At 42.1% G+C, this 24,569-nt stretch overlaps 1 protein-coding gene across 2 annotated transcripts in view; it reads left to right on the forward strand.

The window, feature by feature from the left end:
- Positions 1 to 24,569, forward strand: part of ITGA9 (integrin subunit alpha 9) — a 615,138-nt gene that overhangs the window by 33,502 nt on the left and 557,067 nt on the right. For both annotated transcript variants that reach the window (XM_032236787.1, XM_032236788.1), the window contains exon 5: positions 19,019 to 19,086. In XM_032236787.1, coding sequence (XP_032092678.1) covers positions 19,019 to 19,086 — 68 coding nt within the window. The remainder of the gene's footprint in view (positions 1 to 19,018; positions 19,087 to 24,569) is intronic.

Genomic DNA, 24,569 nt, shown 5'->3' on the forward strand with positions numbered 1-24,569 from the left:
AAAACTTTCAAAAATCCTGGAGCACTGGGGAACTTCCAGAGGACTGGAAAGGAACTGATATGGATCCCATCTTCAAAAAAGGGCAGAAAACAGACTCATTAAACTTCATATCGATCAGCCTATCAATACCCAAGAAGATATTGGAAAAGATAATAAAAAAACACATCTTCCAACATCTAGAAACGAGTAAAGTAATAACTAGAAGTCAATATGGGCTTGTTAAAAACAGATCATGCCAAACCAGTCTTATTTCATTTTTCAACATAGTGACTAAATTAGTAGACCAGCAAAATACTGTGTACATAATATTCTTAGACTTCAGCATGGCATTTGACAAAGTAGACCACAATCTGTTCTGACCCCCCTCTTCGCTCGTTCACAAATGACAGTCAGACAGAACTTCAAAGGAAATATATTTATCAGTCCTGGCTCAAGCTGGCTGCGAGCCCAAAATAAAACGTAGATAAAGTCTCTGGCAAAAAGTTCTAATGCAAAAACAAAAAGCTCTTACAGCAAACCAGGTTTACAGAAAGCAAATCACTTATCCAAGTGCCTCTTTGAATCTCGAAATGATGAACCACACACGACGAACGACGAACCACAAACGTTGACTTCTGCAACTAAGGCGTGGCACCATCTGTCTTTTATCTGCAGAAGACGACCTGAATGAGCAACAGCTGCTCATTATTCCTGCATCCCAATGCAACTCACAGCAAGCTGCTGCTGAGTCACAACAACAACCTACTTCTTGTAAACTAGAAAAAAGTGGGATAGATAGCATCACCATCAGATAAATGGCGAGGAGGTGGAGAGGCTGGTAGTTTTAAATTTCTGGGCATTTATATCTCAGAGGACCTCTCATGAACCATGAATGCAAGCATACTTGTGAAGAAGGCACAGAAGAGGCTGTACTTCCTGAGAATGCTAAGGAAGATAAATCTATCTCAGCATCTACTTCTGTCCTACTATCGCAGCACTATAGCGAGTATCTTGACATACGGCATTCTTGCATGATATGGGAGCAGCTCTTCAGCAAGCAAAAAAGCTCTACAGAGAATCATTAAAACTGCCCAAAATATCACCGGGCTCCAGCTACCAGCCCTGGATGATATCTCACTGTTTGAGGAAGTTGCATAACAAAATTCTACCCATTCTGCTTATTTTAGACTGTTGCCTTCTGGCAGAAGGTACAGAACAATTAAAACTAAAAATATTTGATTGTAAATGTGTTAACAGCAGCCAGAATTGTATTTGCAAAAAACTGGAAAAATGAAACAATACCAAAAGAGGAAGAAATCATTCGAAAAATAATGGACTGTGCCGAAATGAGTAAATTGACATTTGAAATTAGAGAGCAAGAGGATGAACAATTTTATAAGATATGGGACTTGTTTTATCAATGGCTAAGGGAAAAAAAAACAAAATTTTGGAAATGAAAAATGATACACTTATGCCTTAATTGGAAAAAGTAAATGATGATATAATTATGATGTGAAATAATTCAACAATGATATAAGGAAGTACTAATATAAGGTCTGGTGATATAATGTATAAGGTTAAGAACTTATTATAATGATATTTCGCTGCTGATAAGGCAATTCCAATAGGGGAACAAATGAAAACTGGTATATATAGGCAGCGATGCCTTGTTGAACAATGAAGGAATAAGATCTCTGTTTGAAGGTATGAAATGCAAGGTTAACAATGAATAGAAGTATATTCTCTGGGGGAAAATAATGCTAATGTTAACTGAATATATATTGTAGAAGGAAAATGAGACCTATAGTTACATTAGAGGAAATATCTGAGATGGTAAACATTATTTGAAGATGTAGATGTTAAAACAACCGTAATCAAACGACATGCTGCATGTGACGATGGGTTTTTTTTCTTCTTTTTTTTCTTTTTTTCCCCCCCCTTTCCTTCTTGGACTTTTTTTTGTCCTTTTTGGCCTCCCCCCTCTCCCCCTACCTTTTTTTCCCCTCTCTCCCTTGTTTTATTTTGTTGTTTTTTGTTTTTTAAACCCTAGCTTATTGTGGTGCTTATTAAATATACAACAGAGAGATACGGGATGTATAAACTTAGTAGGGATGCACCTGTGATTAAAAGACATATTGTATGTGAAGATGGGTTCCCCCTCCCCCCCTTTTTTCATTCCATCCCCTCCCTTTCCCATTGTTGTCTGTGTAATAAAAAATAAAAATAATTTAAAAAAAAAAGAACAATTAAAACTAGGACCACACATCTTCTGAATAGCTTTTATCCCAGAGAAATAATTGCATTCAACAATGAACTAAAGGGCCACCATTGGTGAGCTATTGGACAGCACTACTTGGTCTCTTGTGTGGATACTTGGGTGGTATAGGGGCGGGGGACTTTTTTGGTGTGTGTGTGTGTGTGTGTGTTTGGGAATTGTTAGGTGTATTGAGCCTGGTCTCTGGGTGTTATGTGAATTTCACTGTATGTGTAAACTGCGTATATACGTACAATGACAATACAGATGAAACTTGAAAAATTAGAATATCGTGCAAAAGTTCATTTATTTCAGAAATGCAATTTAAAAGGTGAAACTAATATATGAGATAGACTCATTACATGTAAAGCAAGATAGTTCAAGCCGTGATTTGTCATAATTGTAATGATTATGGTTTACAGCTCATGAAAACCCCAAATCCACAATCTCAGAAAATTAGAATATTGTGAAAAGATGCAATATTCTAGGCTCAAAGTGTCCCACTCTAATCAGCTAATTAAGCCATAACACCTGCAAAGGGTTCCTGAGCCTTTAAATAGTCTCTCAGTCTGGTTCAGTAGGAATCACAATCATGGGAAAGATTGCTGACCTGACAGTTGTGCAGAAAACCATCATTGACACCCTCCATAAGGAGGGAAAGCCTCGAAGGGTAATTGCAAAAGAAGTTGGATATTCCCAAAGTGCTGTATCAAAGCACATTAATAGAAAGTTACGTGGAAGGGAAAAGTGTGGAAGAAAAAGGTGCACAAGCAGCAGGGTTGACCGCAGCCTGGAGAGGATTGTCAGGAAAAGGCCATTCAAAAGTGTTGGGGACTTTCACAAGGAGTGGACTGAAGCTGGAGTCAGTGCATCAAGAGCCACCACACATAGACAGATCCTGGATACAGGCTTCAAATGTCATATTCCTCTTGTCAAGCTGCTCCTGAACAACAAACAATGTCAGAAGCGTTTACCTGGGTTAAGGAAAAACAGACCTGGTCTGTTGCTAAGTGGTCTAAAGTCCTCTTTTCTGATGAGAGCAACTATTGCATCTCATTTGGAAACCAAGAACCCAGAGTATGGAGGAAGGATGGAGAGGCATACACTGCAAGATGCTTGAAGTCCAATGTGAAGTTTCCACAGTCTGTGTTGATTTGGGGAGCCATGACGTCTGCTGGTGTTGGTGCTTCATTAAGTCCAGGGTCAACGCAGCTGTCTACCAAGAGATTTTGGAGCACTTCATACTTCCTTCCGCAGGCGAACTTTTTGGGGATGCTGTCTTCATTTTCCAGCAGGACTTGGCACCTGCCCTCACTGCCAAAAGCACCAAAACCTGGTTCAATGACTGTGGGATTACTGTGCTTGATTGGCCAGCAAACTCACCTGACCTGAACCCCATAGAGAATATGGGGCATTGCCAAGAGAAAGATGAGAGACATGAGACCAAACAATGCAGAAGAGCTGAAGGCCGCTATTGAAGCATCCTGGTCTTCCATAACACCTCAGCAGTGCCACAGGCTGATAGCTTCCATGCCCTGCCGCATTGAGGCAGTAATTGCTGCCAAAGGGGGCCAAACCAAGTATTGAGTATATAGGCATGCTTATACTTTTCAGAGGTCCGATATTGTTCTATATACAATCATTATTTTATTGATTGCATATAATAGTCTAATTTTCTGAGATTGTGGATTTGGGGTTTTCATGAGCTGTAAGCCATAATCATCACAATTATGACAAATCATGGCTTGAACTATCTTGCTTTGCATGCAATGAGTCTATCTCATATATTAGTTTCACCTTTTAAGTTGCATTACTGGAATCAATGAACTTTTGCACGATATTCTAATTTTTCAAGTTTCACCTGTAAAGTAAAGTATCTAAAGATGGATTTGTAACTGGCTGACGAGTAATCCTTAATCCTTAATCTATGTGGAGGAAAGTAAGCAGTGGGGTACCACAAGGTTCTGTCTTATGCCCAGTACTCTTTAATATCTTCATAAATGACTTCGATGAGGGAATAGAAGAGGAACTTATTCAATATGCAGATGATACTAAGAAGGCAGAAATAGTCAACACCCTAGATCAGGGGTCAAACTTTTTAAACAGTGGGCCGATTTACAATCCCTCAGACTGTCGAGAAGCCGAACCGGCTGGGCAGGCATGGCTAGGTGGTCATGTGACTGGGTGGTCATGGCCAATTAAGCAGTCCATTTTGACTTTGTCCTTGCTGTACTTTCCCCTCTCCTACTCACCTACCCTCCCTGGATCATATGGCTGTGAAAAACATCCTTAAAGTGTTTCTAAAGACTTTTAAAGCACTACTTTACAAGTTGGCAGCGGAACTGCTTTTCAAGCCAGCAGCAGTCCCTCCCCTACTCACCCGGTCGTGGATCACATGGCTGCACTGGTGAGATTACCCCTAAGTCAGCTGGTCCTCCCCAGCACTCTTCAACCTTAACTTCAGCAGCAGCAGTGTGATCAGAAGTGCAGCTCAACTGGTGAAATTACTAATGAGAAGTAATGTTCCCTCTAACCTGAGTGGCCGCAAAAAAACGCCATGCAACAGTTTCCAACTGCCATGCAGTGATTTTTTTTGTTTTAAACATGCCTCCCTTAACCAAACCCCAGTCAACAGGATCAAGGCTTTGATGAGGTTCACTGAACAAGGGGGCTGCTGACAAGCTGATTTCCATGGGCAAAGCAGCCTTTATAAGGTGGTCTTTGTGCCGCTTGATTCCGAAGCTGGTCGGGGTCTATTGTGGTGGTGTCAGGCCCCCCAGCCCCCAACAAAATGAGCCCCCCTTTGGAGACCAGCATGGAGAAATGGACCGCTGTCCCCTTCAATTAGCACGCTGAAAAGCAAATTAAACTCGCCCCTTGTTCCCCCTGCTCACACTATTTAAAGAAGGGGCTTTGGGAGAGAAGCTGAAAATGCAGCCGAGATGGGGTGAAAGGTGGCGCCTGGCAGTGAAGGACTTCAGAAAGGGCAGCGGAGGTGGTTAAAGGGGCTGATTAAAATGGTCCCATTTTCGGATTCTGCCCTGCCCCTGCCTCCTGTTGAAAAAGCCTTTATTGGGCATTTCCAGGCTGAAGCCGAGGGGAAAAATAAAAGAGAGAAAGCGCTCCTTTCCCTATTCCTCCTTTTAAAACTGCCTTTACCTTTGGCCACCAGAGGGGAAGTCAGTTCCAAGCGCTCTGAAGGTAATTTTGCGACCAACATAATCTGTTGCTAAATGACTCACAGCCTGAGCAGGTCAGGTTTGATTCGGATTTCCGCCACACGTTGTAAACTTATGGGGTTACTCGCTTCTTCCTCCCTGCTTGCCTAAAAAATGCCCAATCTGAAGAACTTTCCTGGTTTTTTAACCCGGATCGTGGTTCCCCCCAGCTTCTAGGAGACCCAAAGCCCCTTCCCTCCTTTGATAAGACAGAAGCGCTGGATACAAAAGAAGGCTCTATTTGAAGTTGGCAGGATTCAAACCTCCTTAATTAACTGAGCTCGTTCACTGCTCTCCCTCTCTCCCCCCTTGATTATTTTTAATTATGGTAGAATAATTCCCTCTTCCACCTTTAAAGGGATTTCTCCCCCCCTCCTAAATTAACCTGGAGCCTCGCTGAGTTTGGGCTAAGTGTTGTTAGGCCTGTCACAGTAAGAGCCGCTTTTCAGTGGAGAGATCAGACGAAACATGGCAGAAAGTGGGTGGAGGACGAATTAAAAAAAAAGTCTGGCTTAGTTGTTATTGTGTTTAAGCTGTGATGATTAATAGTAAGAACTTGAACCCTGGAATTTCTAAGTATTGTCACCATCATTTTCTTGTGTAAAATGTCCTGTAATGTGCACTACAGAGAGAAGATGTGGACACTCAGGAATTGAGTACAGGTGTGATAACTTACATAAACACACCTGAAGGCAGACTGGATGGGTAAATATTCCCTTCTCTGCAAGAACAGAACACATTCGCTCTATTATGTATTTTACCCACAATATGTAGAAGTGAAGTATTTTTAATATTGCAGACTTGCAGTATTATAAGTGATACTGATATTATATAACACTTTTAATTAAGCAGGTACCTTGAATAAACATAACTGAGTTCAAATAACACTGATTTTGCTGTTGTCTTGGGTGACATCTGTGAAAAAAATTCAGGTGCTCAGGCATGAAAATGTGCCACTCAAACACTATACTTTTCCGTGCACACTGAAAAAAAATTAGAGGGAACATTGATGAGAAGTGCAGCTGGAGTGGATGCTCCTGGAAGATAAGGCCAACAGTGAGGGGTCGGATGAGGGCAGGGCTGAATCTCACCACTCAGTGGCCCAGATATTTCACATTGGCAGGCCATATCCGGCACGGTGGCTGTAGTTTGAGGATCAGTGCCCTAGATGATAGGCTTAAGATCCAGATGGATCTTGACAGACATGAACACTGGGCCCTATCTAACAAAGGGAAATTCAATGCAGAGAAAAGTAAAGTTTTACACTTAGGCAAGAAAAACCAAAAGTACACATATAGACTGGGTGAAACCAGGCTTAATAACAATAACTGTGAGAGGGATCTTGGAGTATTAATGGACAACCAATTAAATATGAGCCAACAGTATGCAGCGGCAACCAAAAAAAGCAAATGCAATCCTAAATTGCATTAATATAGGGATACAGTCAAAATCAAGTGAGGTACTAATACCACTCAATAAAGCCTTAGTAAGACCACACTTTGAATACTGCCTCCAGTTTTGATCACCACACTATAAAAAGATGTTGATACTCTAGAAAAAGAGTAAGAGAAGAGCAGAGAAGAGGAGCTAAGATGATTAGGGGACTGGGAACTAAAACATATGATGAATGGTTGCAGGAACTGGGCATGACTAGTTTAGTGAAGAGAAGGACCAGGGGAGACATAATAGCAGTGTTCCAATATTTGAGGGGCTGCCACAGAGAGGAAAGATCAAGTTGTTTTCAAAGGCAATTGAAGGCCGGACAAAGAATAATGGATCAAAACTGAACAAGGAGAGATTCAACCTGGAAATAAGGAGAAATTTTCTGACAGTGAGAGGAATCAACCAATGGAACAAAATGTTCCAAATGCTTTCAAAAGTTGTGGGAGCTTCATCACTTGAAACTTTCAAGAAGAGATTGGATTGCCATTTGTCAGGAGTGTCAAACTCAAGGTCTGCAGGCTGGATCTGGCCTGTGGGGTGCTTAGATCTCACCCATGGGGCCAGCCTGGAAACAGCAAAGGACCAGCTCATGATGCCTCTGGAGCGCAGTGCCCCCGGGCTCTGTTTTTGCTGGCAGACAGCTATCAAAACAAACTAAAAACAAAACAAATGGAGAAATGTTTCCCCTTTTGCATTTGAGCAAGCAAGAAGGGACAGGAAAGGGGAAAGGGAAAGAGAGCAAGGAAGGATTATAAGGAAAAAGGGGAAGGAAGAAGAAAGAATGAAGAGGGAACGAAAAGAAGCAAAGGAAGGAAGGAAGGAGATGATAATGAGAGTGAGGGAGTGCCTACCTTAGCATTTGGCCACCACAGGTGTCCCTGGCATGAGTTATGTCAAGCTGGCCATGCCCACCATGCCCATGCCCCTCCACACCCCTTCTGACGCTCTGAGGTAAAATGCAATGAAATCAAGTTTGACACCCTGTTGTAGGGTTTACTGCTTGGGTGGGGTTTGGACTAGATAAGGGTCTCCAATATTTGGACCTCAGGGACTACCAAATTCATAATTTTAAATCCCGCGGACCACTGGAGGGAGGATCAACTGCATGTCTGCTTCTGCAAGGCCTCCAGGTGGGAGACCCAAGAGAAAGCACCTGGTCCTGGCACACAGCCCGGAAACTGCTTTTGTGTTCCTTTTCTTAAGAACCTTGGTCAATCTGAGTGAAGGAAAATGAAGATGGACAGATTGACATGGGGGGAAAGTCGGTCCCATATTCCAAAGCTGAAGTAGTCACAGGACTGGCCCTTTGGTCATATCAGAGCATCCTGGCCATCCTGCTCCGGGATGACCAAAGGGCCAGTCCTATCCTGTGACTACTACAGCTCTGGAATATGAGACCAGTTCATGGTGGGGCTGGAAATCTCTGTCATAGGGAGTGGCACATGCAATGTGCAACTTTGCAGGTGGTGCAGTGTGCAAAAAGAAGTGCAGTAATGGTGCTGTTATGGTGGGGGAGAGGGCGACCCAAGTAGGCCAAAGTGGCGGTGGCGATGGCTGGAAAGTGCGAGAGTGAAGTGCTATTTGCATTTTCACGGCATCAGCATTCTGCCTTCTCCATGGTATATTTGCAGCAGCTGGTGGCGCCACAGCATCCCTTGTCTCCTGCTGCTTGGGACTTGGAGCGGTACATTGCATCCAGCAGAGAGAAGCAGCTGGAGTCAACCCTACCTTTGCTGTCCATTGAGGATGCTAGATCGGCCCCCTGTAAACTCGTCTCTGGAGCCCGGAGCCCAGCTGAAGTTTCCCATGCCGCTTCAGTGAGCACTTCTTGAGAGATCAAGTTTGCAGGGGGCCAATCTAGTGTCCGGGCTGGCTACAAGAGAAATGTTCATTCTTGGCCATATTCGAGATTTCTAGCTGCAGTGGACAGCAGAGCTAGGGTTGACCCTGCGTACCTCTCTCCACTAATAGGCAGCCAAGCTATCTGCCTGAAGGACCCAATCCTGTCCCTGGGAGCCAAAGCATTGAAGCACGAATGACATGGGAAACTTCAGCTGGGCTTCTCCGAGAGAGATTCAAAGATTTCTCTGTGAACTTCCAACTTTTTCTTGTGGACTACCAGTGGTCCTCAGACCACTGGTTGGTGACCACTGGACTAGAGATCCCTTCCACCTCTATTAATTTTTTAATTCCTCCAAGTTTCTTGAGTGTAAGACTAGTTTGCTAGTTTGGAAAAAAAAAAGCTATCCATTGTGGACTGGATTGCATTAACTCAAACTGTGGTTTGCTTGGATTTAGCTTAGCTTGATATGTGTGTGTGTGTGTGTGTGTGTACACACACACACACACACACACACACATATATATATACACATACATATATATATATACATAGATAGATAGATGATAGATAGATAGATAGATAGATAGATAGATAGATAGATAGATAGATAGATAGATAGATATTTTCTGTCATTATGCTCATGTAATTAATGGCATAGTGTGATGTATAACTTTTTTTGAAGAGTATTTAACAAATCATGATTTAGTGGAGCAAGAAAAGTCCCTTCCCTCCCAAATGTCTTGATCAATTCCTCTTTTCCTATGTAGTCAGAACTGGAAATCCTTTGAAAAATATTTCGTTCCTTATGACAGAAAATGAAACTGATTGGATTTATTTTTGATACAGCTGAGGTTTGACTATATCTGTTAGGTTCCTGTCCAAAGTGAGGAAAAACAAGAAAACACAGTTCTGGTTTGAAAGGCTTTATCTCCCTCACATAAGCCCAGCACAAACTGACATTCTTCAACTGAAGTACATAGTCAGGACTAACTGTCCTTTCCGTCTCCACGGTTTGAATCTTCCTCTAGCCCCGCCCATCCTCCCCCCTGCATGACCCACCCTTCACTCTTCTACAAGCCATGTTATTCTATAGCAAGGGAAGCCAGCAGATTTCAATTGCCAGTTACCTGCAGCGTGCATGCATGGTTTCCATCCAAGTTTCAGCCGCCTCTCATCTGGTCGGTGGAGATGTCGGTCTCAGCAACAGGTCAGCTGGGGGTTTCTTGTCTTTTCCCATCCAGCCAGTGGTCTGGTGTGGGCTTTGTGGTCCGTTAGGTTCTTCATGTGGACCTGGTTGTTCGCTGGGTGTAGTATGTGGTGTGCATGGTGTTCTCAAGTCCTGACTGGCATTTCCCGTTCCTTTGTTCCCTGCCGCAATGGCAGCCCCAGGCTGCAAGCACTCCAGGACTGACAATATCTTTAATGCACTGTGATTTTCCAGTGATTGCTGCTTCTCCAAATTCAGAATGTGATCTGAGACAGGTGAAATAAGAGACTTCAGAATTTTTTTTTTGCAAGAATTGAGTTATATTGGATTTTGCAATTGATAATTGATGTTACACATTACAAGTTAACCTTTCTTTTTTAAAACATGCCAGTGAGTTAAGCTAGAAAGATAGAGGGGAAACCACATGCTTGGAATTTGTAAACTTTTATATATTTGATCATTAGCAAACTGTTTAGAGTATAATTGTTTGCTTTTAGTTTCATGCTTGGAGCCATGAATTCAACTCCTCTTTAATAAAATTAAAGAAAATTATAAAATCCTCCCACTTGAAAGATTATCTTGATTAGTATTTTCTTTCTTTTGGGGGGCTGGATGTCTTTTAAGGGTTATAAAGCATGAACTTATATTACAAATACAATATCAGAGATAGAAGTGAGCACAAATATGTGTGGATGTATCCGTGATTGGAATGCAGAGGGGTGTTTTGTTTTTCTTTTGAGAAGAATATCCCAGTAACTCACTTTTTATTTGAAAAGGTATCAGCCAGAAATATCTATAAAAATAGTAGTGTGTTGATTCAAGATCTTTAAAAGAGTGGCTGGAAAGTTGACAGATTTGGCATGGCTAGCATGCAATTTATTGTGCTGGAATCTGAATAGAAAATTGGGGACTAGGCATGTGTCTCAATTGACAAACTGTCCCTTGACAGGGTTCCAAATAGCATCCAAAATTAAATCAGAGTGAGGCAAATTGATCTGGAAGGCCGGCAAGTGACTAACTGCGTGAAGGTAGTGGGAGTCCCCAACCTTCGGAGCACCTGATTGGCATCTGCGCTGGTCTCCTTCACTTGTAGATCGAGACTGATCTCGCACCCATCTGTGGTTCCAACAGCATCTCCTTAGGGAAGATGAATCCTGTGGCTTTGTCCTTCAGGGTTAGGTCCAGTTGCGAGGTTTGCCTACAAGTCAGCTCTTTGCGCCTGGCTCCTAGCAGGCATTCCCTCTCAGCGGTCTCTGCAGCTTCCACTACAGCTTGGGAAGGTAAATAGATGGTCTGAACATAAATTGGTGTTCCATCATCTACTGGTCCCTCCGTGGGCTTCTTCTCTTCCTCCATGTTCCCTGAGTCTTTATGCTGCCTGGGTTCGGGTCAGCACTGGGCGCAGGACGCCGGACAGTGCCCCAAAATTTGGGGTAGCTGGTGAAGTATTTTTATTGAGATTCGGGTTAATTTCATGGTTCCAAATAGCATCCAAAAATAAATCAGAGTCCAAGGCAAAGTATTGCTCAAAGTTCCAATTTATTAATACAGCCATGTTGGCACATCTGGGAAAACCCAAATCTGAAGGCTTCCCAGTTTTCCCACCCAGTTGAAAGTTCAAGATATTGCCCCCACACCCACAAGTCCATAACATGGTCCAATCTTCCACTGCCATGCTGGCAGCTTCCACCCATCCAATTCTAATCAAGTGCAGAGGTGCAGAGACAAAGGATGACATTGGCTTTCTAGAAAGAATTTTGTTATGGCTACATATCATCTAACTCCGTACAATCCCCCCTCCCATTTTCCCACAATAGAAAATGCATAGTAGAATAATAGAAAGTGTGGCAGGCCTGAGGTCCAAAAGAAAGGATGGCTTGCAGGCTTGACACCCATCACATAGAATGACCAAATTTGCTGTGGGGGAATACAATAACATTCAGCTTTCAGTTGTGTAATTAGTTATGTCTTCTACAGAGATGGATGTTATAAATTTCTCAGAAGGTGTTGTATTTTAAATTAAATAGATCCTGCCTTCCTGTGATAATCCTTTTTCATCTACTTTGAGAAAGTATCTGTGAGTTCCTTGGCCTAGAGCCATGATGGTAAACCTATGGCACTCTCTATAATTGCAGATATCATTTATTTATGCCTTGATTGCATGTATATCAGTGACATGGGTTTTTTTGTTATTTTTTATTTTCATAACATATAATCACATGTATACTATTACATAGCCAACATCGTTTTGTATTATTAATCAATTTATCTTAACCATCAACTCCCGAAACACAATTATTAGCTCTTCTGTTCTCCATACACCATATTTATCCTTATTCATCACTTTCTTCTCCCTCTCTCTCCTCCCCTCAATGCCTCCTTTCTTCCCTCTGTCATCCTTCCCTACTCTACTTCCCCCCTCTCTCCTTCTCCTCTCTTCCTTTTCCACTCATTTCTCTTCTCCTCTTTCCCCCTCCTTGCCCTCTCTCCTATTCCTCTCTTCTTCCTTTACATCTCTCCTTTTCTTCCCACTCTTCATCTCATTTACTTGGTGTATTTCAGCTCCTGAGCAAGCTCCATTTTATGTTGATGGTATTTATAGTTCCTTTTCGATATCCATATTCGTTTTTAACATATATTCTCCTTTCTTAAACCAAAAATAGAACAAAAAGTATACATATATAGTCATTGTACTTTTAATCCCCCTCCCAGCCTAATTTAGGTCGAGATGTAGACTTGGTTACCATTCCCAGCTATTCTCATCATTATCTTTTATAATTATACATCTTTACACAAACCTAATTTGTGGTTCTGTCCTTAAGTCTTAGTAGTTTCCCATTGTAGATATATTCATGTACCCTCTCTATTTTTCCTAATCTATTATTAGATTACCCTTAAATTGTCTATAAATGACAAACTTCACTGTTCAATGTTCATTGCAATTCCCTTAATCTATTATATAAAATGACAAATGGTAAACATCTCACTTTGTTCCAGTGGTGGGTTTCAATTTTTTTTTAGAACCTATTCTGTAGGTGTGGCCTGTTTTGTGGGAGTAGCTTGGCAATCATGTGACCGGGTGGGAGTGGCCAACTTGATGTCACTCACCAGGAGATGTCATGGTTTGGGTAAAATGTGGTGAAGCTCATTTAACAACGCTCTTGCTTAGCAACCAAAATTTTGGGCTCAATTGTAGTCATAAATCAAGGACTATCTCTACCTTCCTCTGCATGGCAGCCTTGTCCTAGTAAACTATTTCTCCTTTCTGGAAATTTTCCTCTCTGTTAGAGGCAGCAAAATAATCCATACAATGTAAGGTTTCCTGCTGCAGCAGGGGGTTGGACTAGATGACCTCCTAGTAGCCTTCTAGCCCTAAATTGCTGTACTGTTTTTCTTTCTTTCTGCTAACAAAGAAACCTGCCTGAGGCTCATTCCACATGCCTGCCAGATAGAGATAATGAGTTAATGACTCTAGAGAAAGTTTGGCTCCATTCACAAGCAAGGAATCATCCAAACCCTTTTAGAAATACAATGGTTATATTGCACAAACCCCAAAACTTCGAAAACATAAAACCATATAACATATAACCATATATAACTATATAACCAATTTGTTCTTTCCTGCACCTTTTCAATTTAAAGTTATTAAGACTTGTGAACTTCAACTCCCAGAATTCTACAGCCAGGCATACTCAGTTCCGATTTAAAGTGACAGCATTTGTTTTTCTCCTTTGTGAAAGAAGTTTCTTTCTTTTTCTTCTCCCTTCCTCCCTCTCTTCTCCCTTTCCCCTCTCTCAAACACACAAACACACTAATAGAAGTTGGATTGGATTATCTGTCCTACCCCTTTCCCTCCCTCCCTCCCCCCCTCTCTCTCACATACACAAAGCTTCACTTATTACAAGTTGGATTGGATATCTTTTCTAAAAGCAGCTCCTCTGCCATCTCCTCCATTCCCCTGCTGCCTCCCCCATTACAAATGCAGCCTACTGTCTGGATGGGAAATGCCTGGAACGCAATAAAGCCCACCCACTCATCTTCTGCTGGCAGGCTGGGGTGATAGGAGAGGCAGAGAAGCCAAAGGGGAGCTGATCAGAGCCTTCTGAAAGAAAGGGGCTGGGGGAAAGTGTGTGTGCTACAGCATGGTTCTTTGCCTGGTTTCCTGCCTCCCCCTGTGGTCTCCTCAGTGCTCGCTTGTACTCTCCCTCCTCAAGTGTAGTTTGATTGCAGGCAGAGCCACGTTGCCTTTTCAAACTTGTAATCAGTGAAGCGGGGCTGGATTTTTACATAGCTTTATTCAGCTGTGTGTGTAAGAGAGAAATGGATGAGGGCCTGGGGAGGAAGTAACTACACTTGGGGAGGGAGAGCATGAGCGAGCACTGAAGAGACCACAGGAGGAGGCAGGAAGCCAGACAATGAGCCATGCTGTAGCACACACACTTTCCCCAGATCGGCTATGTAAAAATCCAGCCCAGCTTCACTGATTACAGGTTTGAAAAGGCAACGTGGCTCCACCTGCAATCAAACTATATTTGGAGAGGGAGAGCACAAGTGAGCCAGTCCTTCCCTCCAGCCTTTGGCCAAAGCCCCGCAGAGCACCAGGAGGATGAATTTTGAATTCCTCCCCCTCCCTCCAACCCACAGGTATCTTTTCCAGCTGTTTCAGAGAGGGCTTCAACGCTGCTCTTGCCTCGGGTCCTCTGAAGAAGCCCCTTCCTTCCTTCCTTCCTCCCCCCTCCCTCCCTTCCTTCCACAGCTGGAATGGGTTCTAACCGGCAGGTAGATTTGTGGAACCTCTTCTACCAACCGGTTAGAATCGGCAGGAACCCACCCCTGCTTTGTTCATTATTTTAAAAGTTCTATATATATCCATGTTTTATATATTTTAACCCATGTTTGGTTATCCTTCTGTTGTCATATTCAGTCAATTCGCAACTCAATTTAATTATCATGTATAAAAGTGAAACACAAATCTCTGCTTTACAACCTCCCCATATCAGTTCCATGTTTATCCATATTCCATATATTTTGGTCTTTTTTTGTTATCTTTCCATTATTAAGTTCAACCAGTTAGCAACTCCATTTTATTATCATATTTAAGAATAAAACCCTTATCTTGCTTTATATTTTTCCATATCTAGGTGTCTGATTTTTTCCTAATAAGTCTTTTGTCCCAGTTCTCTGTTCCTATCTTTTCCCTTTTCTTTATTTTTATTTTAACACCTCCATTCCCATCATTTTTCCCCCAGTCACCCTCACAAGCGTATTTTAAAATTCTCTTTGTTGTGGCATCAACTCCTAGTTCAATTTTCCTTATACCACTAACAACCTTCAAAACCACTTTTGTCTGCTTTTTATTCTCTCCGTTTCTCCCCCTTCATTGCCTTGCCCCCCTTCTTCTTCTTTGAATTCTTTAGACCTCTGCTTCCCTGGGTTCAGGATTCTATTTAAGCTTGATTTTAATGATTTATGCATATTTTTTATAATTTCACATAGTTCTTCTAATTCCCAGTTTTCCATGATGTCCCGATCCAAAGTTATATTTAATTATACAATTCTTGTTTCAAAGTTCTAATCCACCTTAAGTTTATCTACTTCAACTGCTATGGAGAAACGCAATGGGAACCATCTTAGTCTTTTGTTCTTCCTTAATATCCAGTTCTAAGATTGCAGTTAATTATACAAGTCTTATTTCAAAATTTCTGGTCCACCTTAAATTTAGTTAATCCAAGTAATTTGAAACCAGAAGAGAAGCTGAGGCCATCTTAATCTTTTGCAGAAGAGGGGAAAAAAAGAGAAGAAAAAAACCCCTTGTATTTCCCAGTTCTTGAGTGTGAAGTTTTATTCTTTCCTTTAATAACTCTCAAAATAAATCATTTGTAGCAAGCTTGTAATCAGCCAAGAGTTTCCCTTGCCTCCTTCTAATTTATGGAAGTTGGTTAATTAAAACTTCCCACACAGTCAAGGTTAAGATTCTGTTATCAGTAAGAAGACATACTTTTTTTTGTTTATATTAGCTGGGAGGAATTCAAAGTAAAAGTAAAACCCTTCAGGATCCAAAACCAAATTTAAAGTTTATAATTGTGTGGGTTTGCCACTTCTCTGCTTTCTATCCTTCTGTCTGAAAGCGTTACAAACAAAAAGTTTCTGGGGGGCTGGTGTTACAACCCTCCACCTTTCTTTTTCCTTTTCTTTTGGTCCCGATCTGACCATCAATATTATTTATGTTCTCAAAATTTCTTTGCCTTTTCCAGGTTTAATTTATAGTTGTGGGTTGAATAAATTTCTTTACCTGGCCTTTCATAGCTTCCATTCCTCTCCTTCTCCAAAATTATTTTGACAAAAAGTCAGCATCTTGTCAGCCATGTTGAAGGCTGCCGCCCCAACTCCGATTCATAGGCAAATCTCTAACCTACGAGGGATCTGTGGCTTCCCCAGGGTCTGATGAGATGCTGCCCTTCTTCATCCCCATCTCGAGTGGGGGTTCTGATTCAAAAGAATCTCGGAGATGGTTTGTCAGACAGGGTTCATGTGAGACTCTTAAGAGCCCACACACCCCACATCTGTCTAGCTGGAGAACTTCCTGTCAACTCTCGTATATCAGTGGCATGTTTAACATTCTCTTTTTCTTCTTCTCCTGCAAACAACCTTACATGATAAGTGGACTGAGAGGAAGTGCGTTATGACTGAGTGTGGGCTAGAACTTGGTTCTCTGATTCAATACCTTATCCATTACAACATGCTGGCATTCTCATTTTAATGCCAAATAAGCTCTGTAGTGTATTTAGTACATCTGGCTTAACTGTAGTTAAAATCTATGTTTTACATATGGTGGTAGGAGACAGAAACCGTTTAACTTTTAGTTTTGGTGGATCACATTATATTGTTTATGACAAATGTAATCATAGATCTTTATGTTAACTGCATATTGAGAGAATTTCTTCAAATGTTGTGATTATAGAGAGTGAGAGTGAGACAAATAATTGAAAAGATTATTTGCAGCTTTCTACCTTCAGAGACTTACATAATTTCTGGGATATCTTGGTTTATTGTGTTCCAGCTTGTGTAAAGTTGGCTTATACATATTAAACTGTTTTTAGTTTGTATATTTTACTAGAATGAATAAGTCTTTATTTTTTAAAAATATATTTTATCCAATTTAAGAAAGTAGACAGTCCATTTACCATTTACCCCTTTTGAACAGAAAGTTTCTGAAGGGAGGTTTATTATTCTTATGGTCTGTTTAACCTAAAGGAATACATTGAGTTTCCCATAGGACAATTTGTCAAGTTCATTCCTTAAAATTTAGCAGTGATTAGTTTCAGAGTTACTAGGCTACATAGTGGTTGTTTAGAGAAACCAAATAACTGATGTTTTTCTGAATTCATACCTTGGGAGCATATTTCTAGAAGCAGGGAGTGGGATTTCTTGTCCCCCCCCCCAAAGTGCATTATTTGGGGGATTTGAAAATATTTAAAATATTAATAGACGTGTTCATATTATAAGATGTAATAATGGTAGCAATGATTTTGGTCATTCCCAACACAGTCAATATTCAAGACGTTGCAGAATCAAAGATCACTTCACAAATGAATTTTATGCCTCATAGTCAGAAATGGGTTGCTATCAGTTCACACCAGTTCGCACCGGTTCGAGTGAATCGGTAATGGAAATTGGAACTGGGTTCCTGAACTGGTAGGGATGGCAGGCTGGCCACGTCCACAAACTGGTTTCCCAGTTACCCATGCCATTGCCGGCATGTTTTTTAATAATTTTATAATGTTCTGAGCATGCACAGAAGAATTTACAGGCAACTGTGCATGCAATGTGTGGCCGGTGTGTGCACAAATCGCACACGAAGCGAACCAGCAGTAACCCCTGCAGCAACCCACCCCTAGTTATGGTGGAGAGAGACTAAGAACTGAGGGAAGCAGTAAGAACAGAGTTTTACCTTACAATAAAGTTGTGCGTATTTTAGCTTTAACTTTCATTAAGAATTGATTGAACAGTATTCTTGCCAGCCTCCAATTAGCCTTGTAATTTTCAGTAAATAAATAATCAAGCTCTCCACCTGTTGTACCTCTACATTTTAAGAGCTTTTTTCCTTCCTCCTATCATAAAAAATCCAAAACATGTTTTCTACTGTGAATGGAGTTATTTGGTTTGACAAGAACCAAAGAAGCTTGAAGTTTGCTAATGTCCCAGAATTTGCTCTGTAGTGCAGGGGTAGTCAACCTTTTTATACCTACCGCCCACTTTTGTATCTCTGTTAGTAATAAAATTTTCTAACCGCCCACCGGTTCCACAGTAATGGTGATTTATAAAGTAGAGAACAGTGGTGGGTTTCAAAAATTGTTCGAACTTACTCTGTGGGTTTCACCTCCTTTGTGGGAGTGGTTTTCCACCCATGTGACCAGATGGGAGTGGCTTGCCGCCCATGTGACCAGATATGAAGATGCCGACGACACTTGTCAGAACCACCTTAAATTACCTCACACACAGCACTGGCATGCATAAGAATATGATGTAAACTTGTTTTTTAAAAGGCATCTTTGGTTTGCGTTAAAACAACTTCAACACACACAATCTTCTGATTGCACCACAAATCCAGTAGTCATCTTTACCTTTCACAGAGGCACTGAGTTTTATAAATATGAGCATGATAGTGTAGAATAATCATATACAAGGACCAGTGGTGGGTTTCAAAAAATTTTGGAACCTCTTCTGTAGGTGTGGCCTGCTTAACCGGTTCGGTAGATTTGACGAACCGGTTCTACCAAATAGGTGCGAACTGGTAGGAACCCACTTCTGGTAGGGAAGTAACTTTATTTTATAAAATTTATAAAGCAGAGTTACAGCAAACCCCTACCGCCCACCATGCAAGCTGGAATGCCCACTGGTGGGTGGTGGGGACTAGGTTGACTACCACTGCTGTAGTGCATTTCACTGTCTCAGTTTGTGATAGTACTTATAGAATAAAGAGACCATTGAGTTGAGAATTACACATTTCTTGTGGAGAATGACAGGACTGCGCTTATTTCTTCTCATCTTGTTATTTCTTTTTTCTATCTTAGAATATAAGAAAAAATATGGTGAAGAGCATGGCTCATGTCAGGCTGGAATAGCAGGTTTTCTCACAGAGGTGAGTGGTGCAGCATTGCGAGAAAGTTTCAGTATGGAATAAATAGTTTGTTTGCCTTTGATTTAATTGATTAGTTCTATACAGTCATTATTATATGCATACATACCATTCCCTTTCAGGATAAACAATACAATATATAGCGAAGAAAGAAGAACTCCATACTCTTTCAAGTAGCTTGTACATCTGCTTTCTTCATTCTCTTTCCTAGATTAAGCTATTCCTTTTTCTTAAGATTTGTTCTTCCTGCTGTCATTCTGCTTTCACTCTTGTTTTTTTAAATTTATTTTCATTTCTGCAATTTCCATTTTTCTCCCAATATCCACCTTGAAATGTTAAAAAATAGCTTGTTCCCATTCAGTACCTAAAATATCTGTCAGGGCTGCTTCACTTAATAACTAAGAAAGAAACCACTCAGCTCCATTTTGCAGAATTAAGAGTACTTTTACTGGTTATAAGTAAATAGAAGCTAAGCAAAGCTGGATCTGAGCAAAAGCATAGATATCAATACATGACCCATTCCCCTCCCCTTGGTAACCCCAGCCCATAGTCCAATCCAATATCTCCACAGCTGTCATGTGGGAGACATCTTCAAAAATCATCATCAGGTTGGTATGCTGGACAGTTGGCCTTGGCGGGAAACTCCTCTCCTTGCCACATGTGCAGTAGATGGTGAGAAGAACTCCCAATTAACAGTCCTCCTGCACAGAATAATTCCCACACCCAAATACCATGCCCCCCTCCCCATTTCAATGGCAGCCGAAAAGCAAGCAGCAAAACAGAGGCTGACATCCGGCCCTCCTCTAGGAAAAAAGGACATCATCCCTGCAGAAACAAAAGAAAACAGACAAGCAGACAAACAATATAACACAAGAGAAAGGGGAAGGGAAAAAGGAGAAATCAATCGAGTTCAAGGCTTGTCGGGGTACGTAGAGTAGAATTTATGTAGAAGCCATGGAGCCCGCACATGGGACTTATCGACCATTCAGCATGCGAAGGAGAAAAGTGCTTCCATGAAACAAGATACTGAATGCGGTTTCAATGTTTTCTAGAGTCCAAAATTTCTTTAACCTCAAAATGTTGCTCTCCCTCAATCAGAAGAGGGGCAGTTGAAGCTGCCAAAGGGGCATGTAATGGAGAAGTGTGCTCCAGTTTCAGAAGGTTGACATGAAACACCGGGTACACACGTTTGAGATACTTAGGCAACTCCAGATGTACTGACACAGGGTTTATGACTTTCACAATCGAGAACGGGCCAACATACTTGGGACCCAGTTTCTTTTACTTCTGCAAGGTCTGGAGAAACTTGGTAGATAAATATACACGATCACCAACTTTATAATCCCTTGGCCTCATTCTCTTTTTATCTGCTTGTTTCTTATGTGCCCGATGAGTTGCATCCAGCGCTCGGTATGCCAAAGGCCACATCTCTCAGAGTTGGTCACTCCACTCGGAAAGGGACAAACTTGTGGTTTTTCTCGTGGCACCTCGGGGATGGGTACAAAATCATGTCCGAACACTATTTTGAACGGGGTAAATCCCGTGCTGCTGTGCACTGAGTTGTTATATGCCACTTCAGCATGAGGCAATAACTCCACCCAATTATCCTGCTGGTAATTGATGAAACATCGGAGGTACTGCTCCAAAACAGAATTAGTCCTTTCACAAGCCCCATTAGTCTGAGGGTGGTGGGCAGAGCTTAGGCCCTGGGCGGAGCCTATCAACTTCAAAAATTCCTTCCAAAATAAGGAGGTAAATTGGACCCCTCTATCAGAGATGATGCGGTCCGGCACACCATGTAGACGATATATATGTGTAATGAACAACTTAGCTAAGGATTTAGTGGATGGGATCTTGGAACAAGGAATAAAATGAACCTGTTTGGAAAACAAGTCAGTAAAGACCCAAATTACCGTGTATCCTTGACTCTCCGGTAGTTCGACAATGAAGTCCATAGACATTTCTTTCCAAGGTGCCTCAGGATGGGCTACACCTTGGAGCAATCCCTGGGGTTTCCCCGGTGGCCTTTTCGCGGCAGCACATGTGGGGCAGCTGGTTACATAATACTCAATGTCCTTCTTTAATGAGGGCCACCAAAATTGTCTTTTAATGAGATGCAGGGTTTTCACAAAACCAAAATGCCCAGCCATGCGTGAATCGTGGGCACGTTGAAGAACCAGACTCCTAAGGGTCGCGCGAACATACAATTTAGCCCCAATCCAAGCCAGACCATCTTTCATGGTGCACTCATCTGTATGTTGGTGAAACCATTCATCAGTTTCAAGGGCTTCCTTGAGTTTTGTAACGAGGTCCTTTGTGACCTCCAAATTGGAACCGGTCTGGCTTCTGGTAACAACCGGAGCAGCGAGGCTTTTCATTGGGATGACTGGATGGACGACACTAAGCTTTGAGCTGTTATATTGAGGAAGGCGGGACAAAGAATCAGCCATAAAATGTTTCCCTCCTGGGATATACTTGAAAGTGAAATTGAACCTATTGAAGTGTTGTGCCCATCTCATTTGTTTGGGGAATAATTTCCAGGGAGTCTTTAACGCTTCTAAATTTTTATGATCAGTCCACACTTCAAAAGGGTGTTTAGCCCCCTCCAAGAAATGTCGCCATGTCATCAAAGCCCACCTAACTGCAAAAGCCTCCTTTTCCCATATAGCCCATCACCTCTCTGTTCAGTTAGCTTCCGAGAAGTGTAAGCGCAGGGTTGTAACTTTCCATCAGCATTTGCTTGTAGCAACACCTGTCAGGTACTGCTTCATTTAATAATCAGGAAAGAAACCACTCAATTCCATTCTTGAAATTAAGGGTACTTTTACTAATTACAAACGATAAGGAGCAAAGCAAAGCTGAGTCTGGATAAATTGGCGTGAAAGCAATGGATATCATGTATAGTTCAATCCCCTCCCCTTGGCACCCCATTTCATAGTCCAATAATAATTCACCCAACTGTCAGGTGGGAGATATCTTCAAAAAGCATCATCAGAGTGAAATGCTGGATAGTTAGCCTTGGCGGGAAACTCCCTTTCTCCACATGCGCAAAGAGATGGTCAGGACAGCTTCTAGAACACTCCTCCAGCACATAATGATTCCCCTCCCAAATACCATGCCCCCCCTCCCCGTTTCAATGGCAGCCGAAGCAGTAGCAAAGCAGAGGCTGACAACACCGCTCCCTAGCATTCGCCTGGACCACAAATGGTGAATCCATATCCGGGTGTTTCAAAACTGGTTCAGCTGCAAAAAGTCATTTTAATTTCTTGACCGCAGCCTGACACTCCATAGTCCAATTCAAGGGTTTCCCCGGTCTAGGTTTGGCCTCCCCCTTTGATTTTTTGAGGTTCGTAATTGGCAGGGCAATTCTGGCAAATGAAGGAATAAATTGACGATAGAAATTAGTTTAACCTAAGAAACTTTGCAATTGTTTGCGGGTGCGGGGGGTCGCCCATTCAGTGACCGCTTGGACTTTTGCTGGGTTCATTTCTATACCATTGTGGGAGATGCGATATCCCAGGTAAATGCACTTTCTCCTGATGAAATTCACATTTAGACAATTTAGCATACAGTTCTGCTGCCCGAAGTTTTTTCAGCACTGGACAAACTAGTTTCACTTGTTCTTCACGTGTTTCCATGTAAATAAGGATATCATCAAGATAGACCATCATGCCTTTGTAAAGGTGGTCATGCAAAACCTCATTTATTAACTGCATGAAAACGGCTGTCGCCCCTTTAGTCCAAATGGCATTACACAGAATTGGGGCTACCCTTGAAAAGCATTCAGAGACTGCAGCTAGTCCAGAATGCGGCTGCGCGAGCGATATTGGGTGCACCGAGGTACACCCACGTTACACTGTCCTTCGCGCGCTGCACTGGCTACCAATTGGTCTCCGGACGCAATTCAAGGTGTTGGTTATTACCTTTAAAGCCCTACATGGCTAAGGGCCAGCGTACCTTCGAGACCGCCTACTGCCACATATCTCCCAGCGGCCAGTAAGATCCCACAGATTGGGCCTCCTTCAGGTGAGGTGAGATGAACATCTTAGCGAGAGATTTAGTGGAAGGGATTTTGGAGCAAGGAATGAAGTGAACTTGCTTGGAGAATAAGTCAGTAACAACCCAGATTACTGTGTTCCCTTGACTCTCTGGAAGTTCAACAATGAAATCCATAGAGATCTCCTTCCATGGGGCTTCCAGGTGAGCTACCGCCTGGAGCAATCCTTGGGGTTTTCCTGGAGGGCGTTTCGCAGTGGCACAAACGGGACAACTAGCCACATAATCCTCAATGTCTTTTTTCAATGAAGGCCACCAAAATTTTCTCTTAACCAGATGCAGGGTTTTGACGAAGCCAAAATGTCCAGCCATGCGAGAGTCATGAGCTCGTTGGAGGACAATGGTTCTAATGGACGGAGGAACGTATAATTTTGCACCAATCCAAGCCAATCCATCTTTCATAGTGCATTCATCCATGTGTTGTTGGAATCAGTCATCCTTTGCAAGGGCCCCCTTTAGTTCAGAGATAAAGTCTTTCATGACCTCTAGTTTAGAAGTTGTTTGACTTCTAGTGACAACAGGAGCAGCCAGACTTTTTGTGGGAATGACAGGCTGGACAACACTGAGCTTTGAACAGTTGTACTGCGGAAGTCTCGACAAAGCATCAGCCATAAAATTCTTCCCTCCCAGAATGTATTTCAAAGTAAAATTGAATCTATTGAAATGTTGAGCCCAGCGCATCTGTTTGGGAGGCAGCTTCCCGGGGGTTTTCAAAGCTTCCAAGTTTTTATGGTCAGTCCATACTTCAAAAGGGTGTTTGGCGCCCTCTAGAAAGTGGCGCTAGGTTGTTAAAGCCCAATAAACAGCAAAAGCTTCCTTCTCCCAAATAGCCCAATGTCTCTCCGTTTCGGTCAGCTTGCGAGAGGTGTAAGCGCAGGGCTGTAATTTACCTTGGCTATTTGCTTGAAGCAGTACTGCCCCCACTGCCACATCACTGGCATCAGCCTGGACCACAAAAGGCGTGTCTATGTCTGGGTGCTTCAAGACCGGTTCCTCCACAAAGAGGCGTTTCAACTTCTCGAAAGCCGTCTGACACTCCATAGTCCAGTTCAACGGCTTGTTAGGTTTGGGCTTAGCTCCTCCTTTTGATTTAAGGAGGTTAGTGATAGGGAGAGCTATCTTAGCGAACGAGGGAATAAACTGACGATAGAAGTTAGCAAACCCCCAAAACCTCTGCAATTGTTTACATGTACGTGGGGCCTCCGTTCGGTGACAGCCTCTATCCCCTTGTGGGAGATCCGATAGGTAATCAATCCTTTCCTGATGAAATTCGCAGTTGGACAATTTGGCATAAAGTTCTGCAGCATGGAGTTTCTTCAGAACCGTGCGAACAAGCTTCACGTGTTCTTCACGTGTTTCCGTGTAAATAAGGACATTGTCCAAATAGACCATCACGCCTTTGTAAAGATGGTCATGCAAAACCTCATTAA

This window comes from Thamnophis elegans, chromosome Z (assembly GCF_009769535.1).
Source record: "Thamnophis elegans isolate rThaEle1 chromosome Z, rThaEle1.pri, whole genome shotgun sequence".
In the NCBI taxonomy this organism is placed as follows: domain Eukaryota; kingdom Metazoa; phylum Chordata; class Lepidosauria; order Squamata; family Colubridae; genus Thamnophis; species Thamnophis elegans.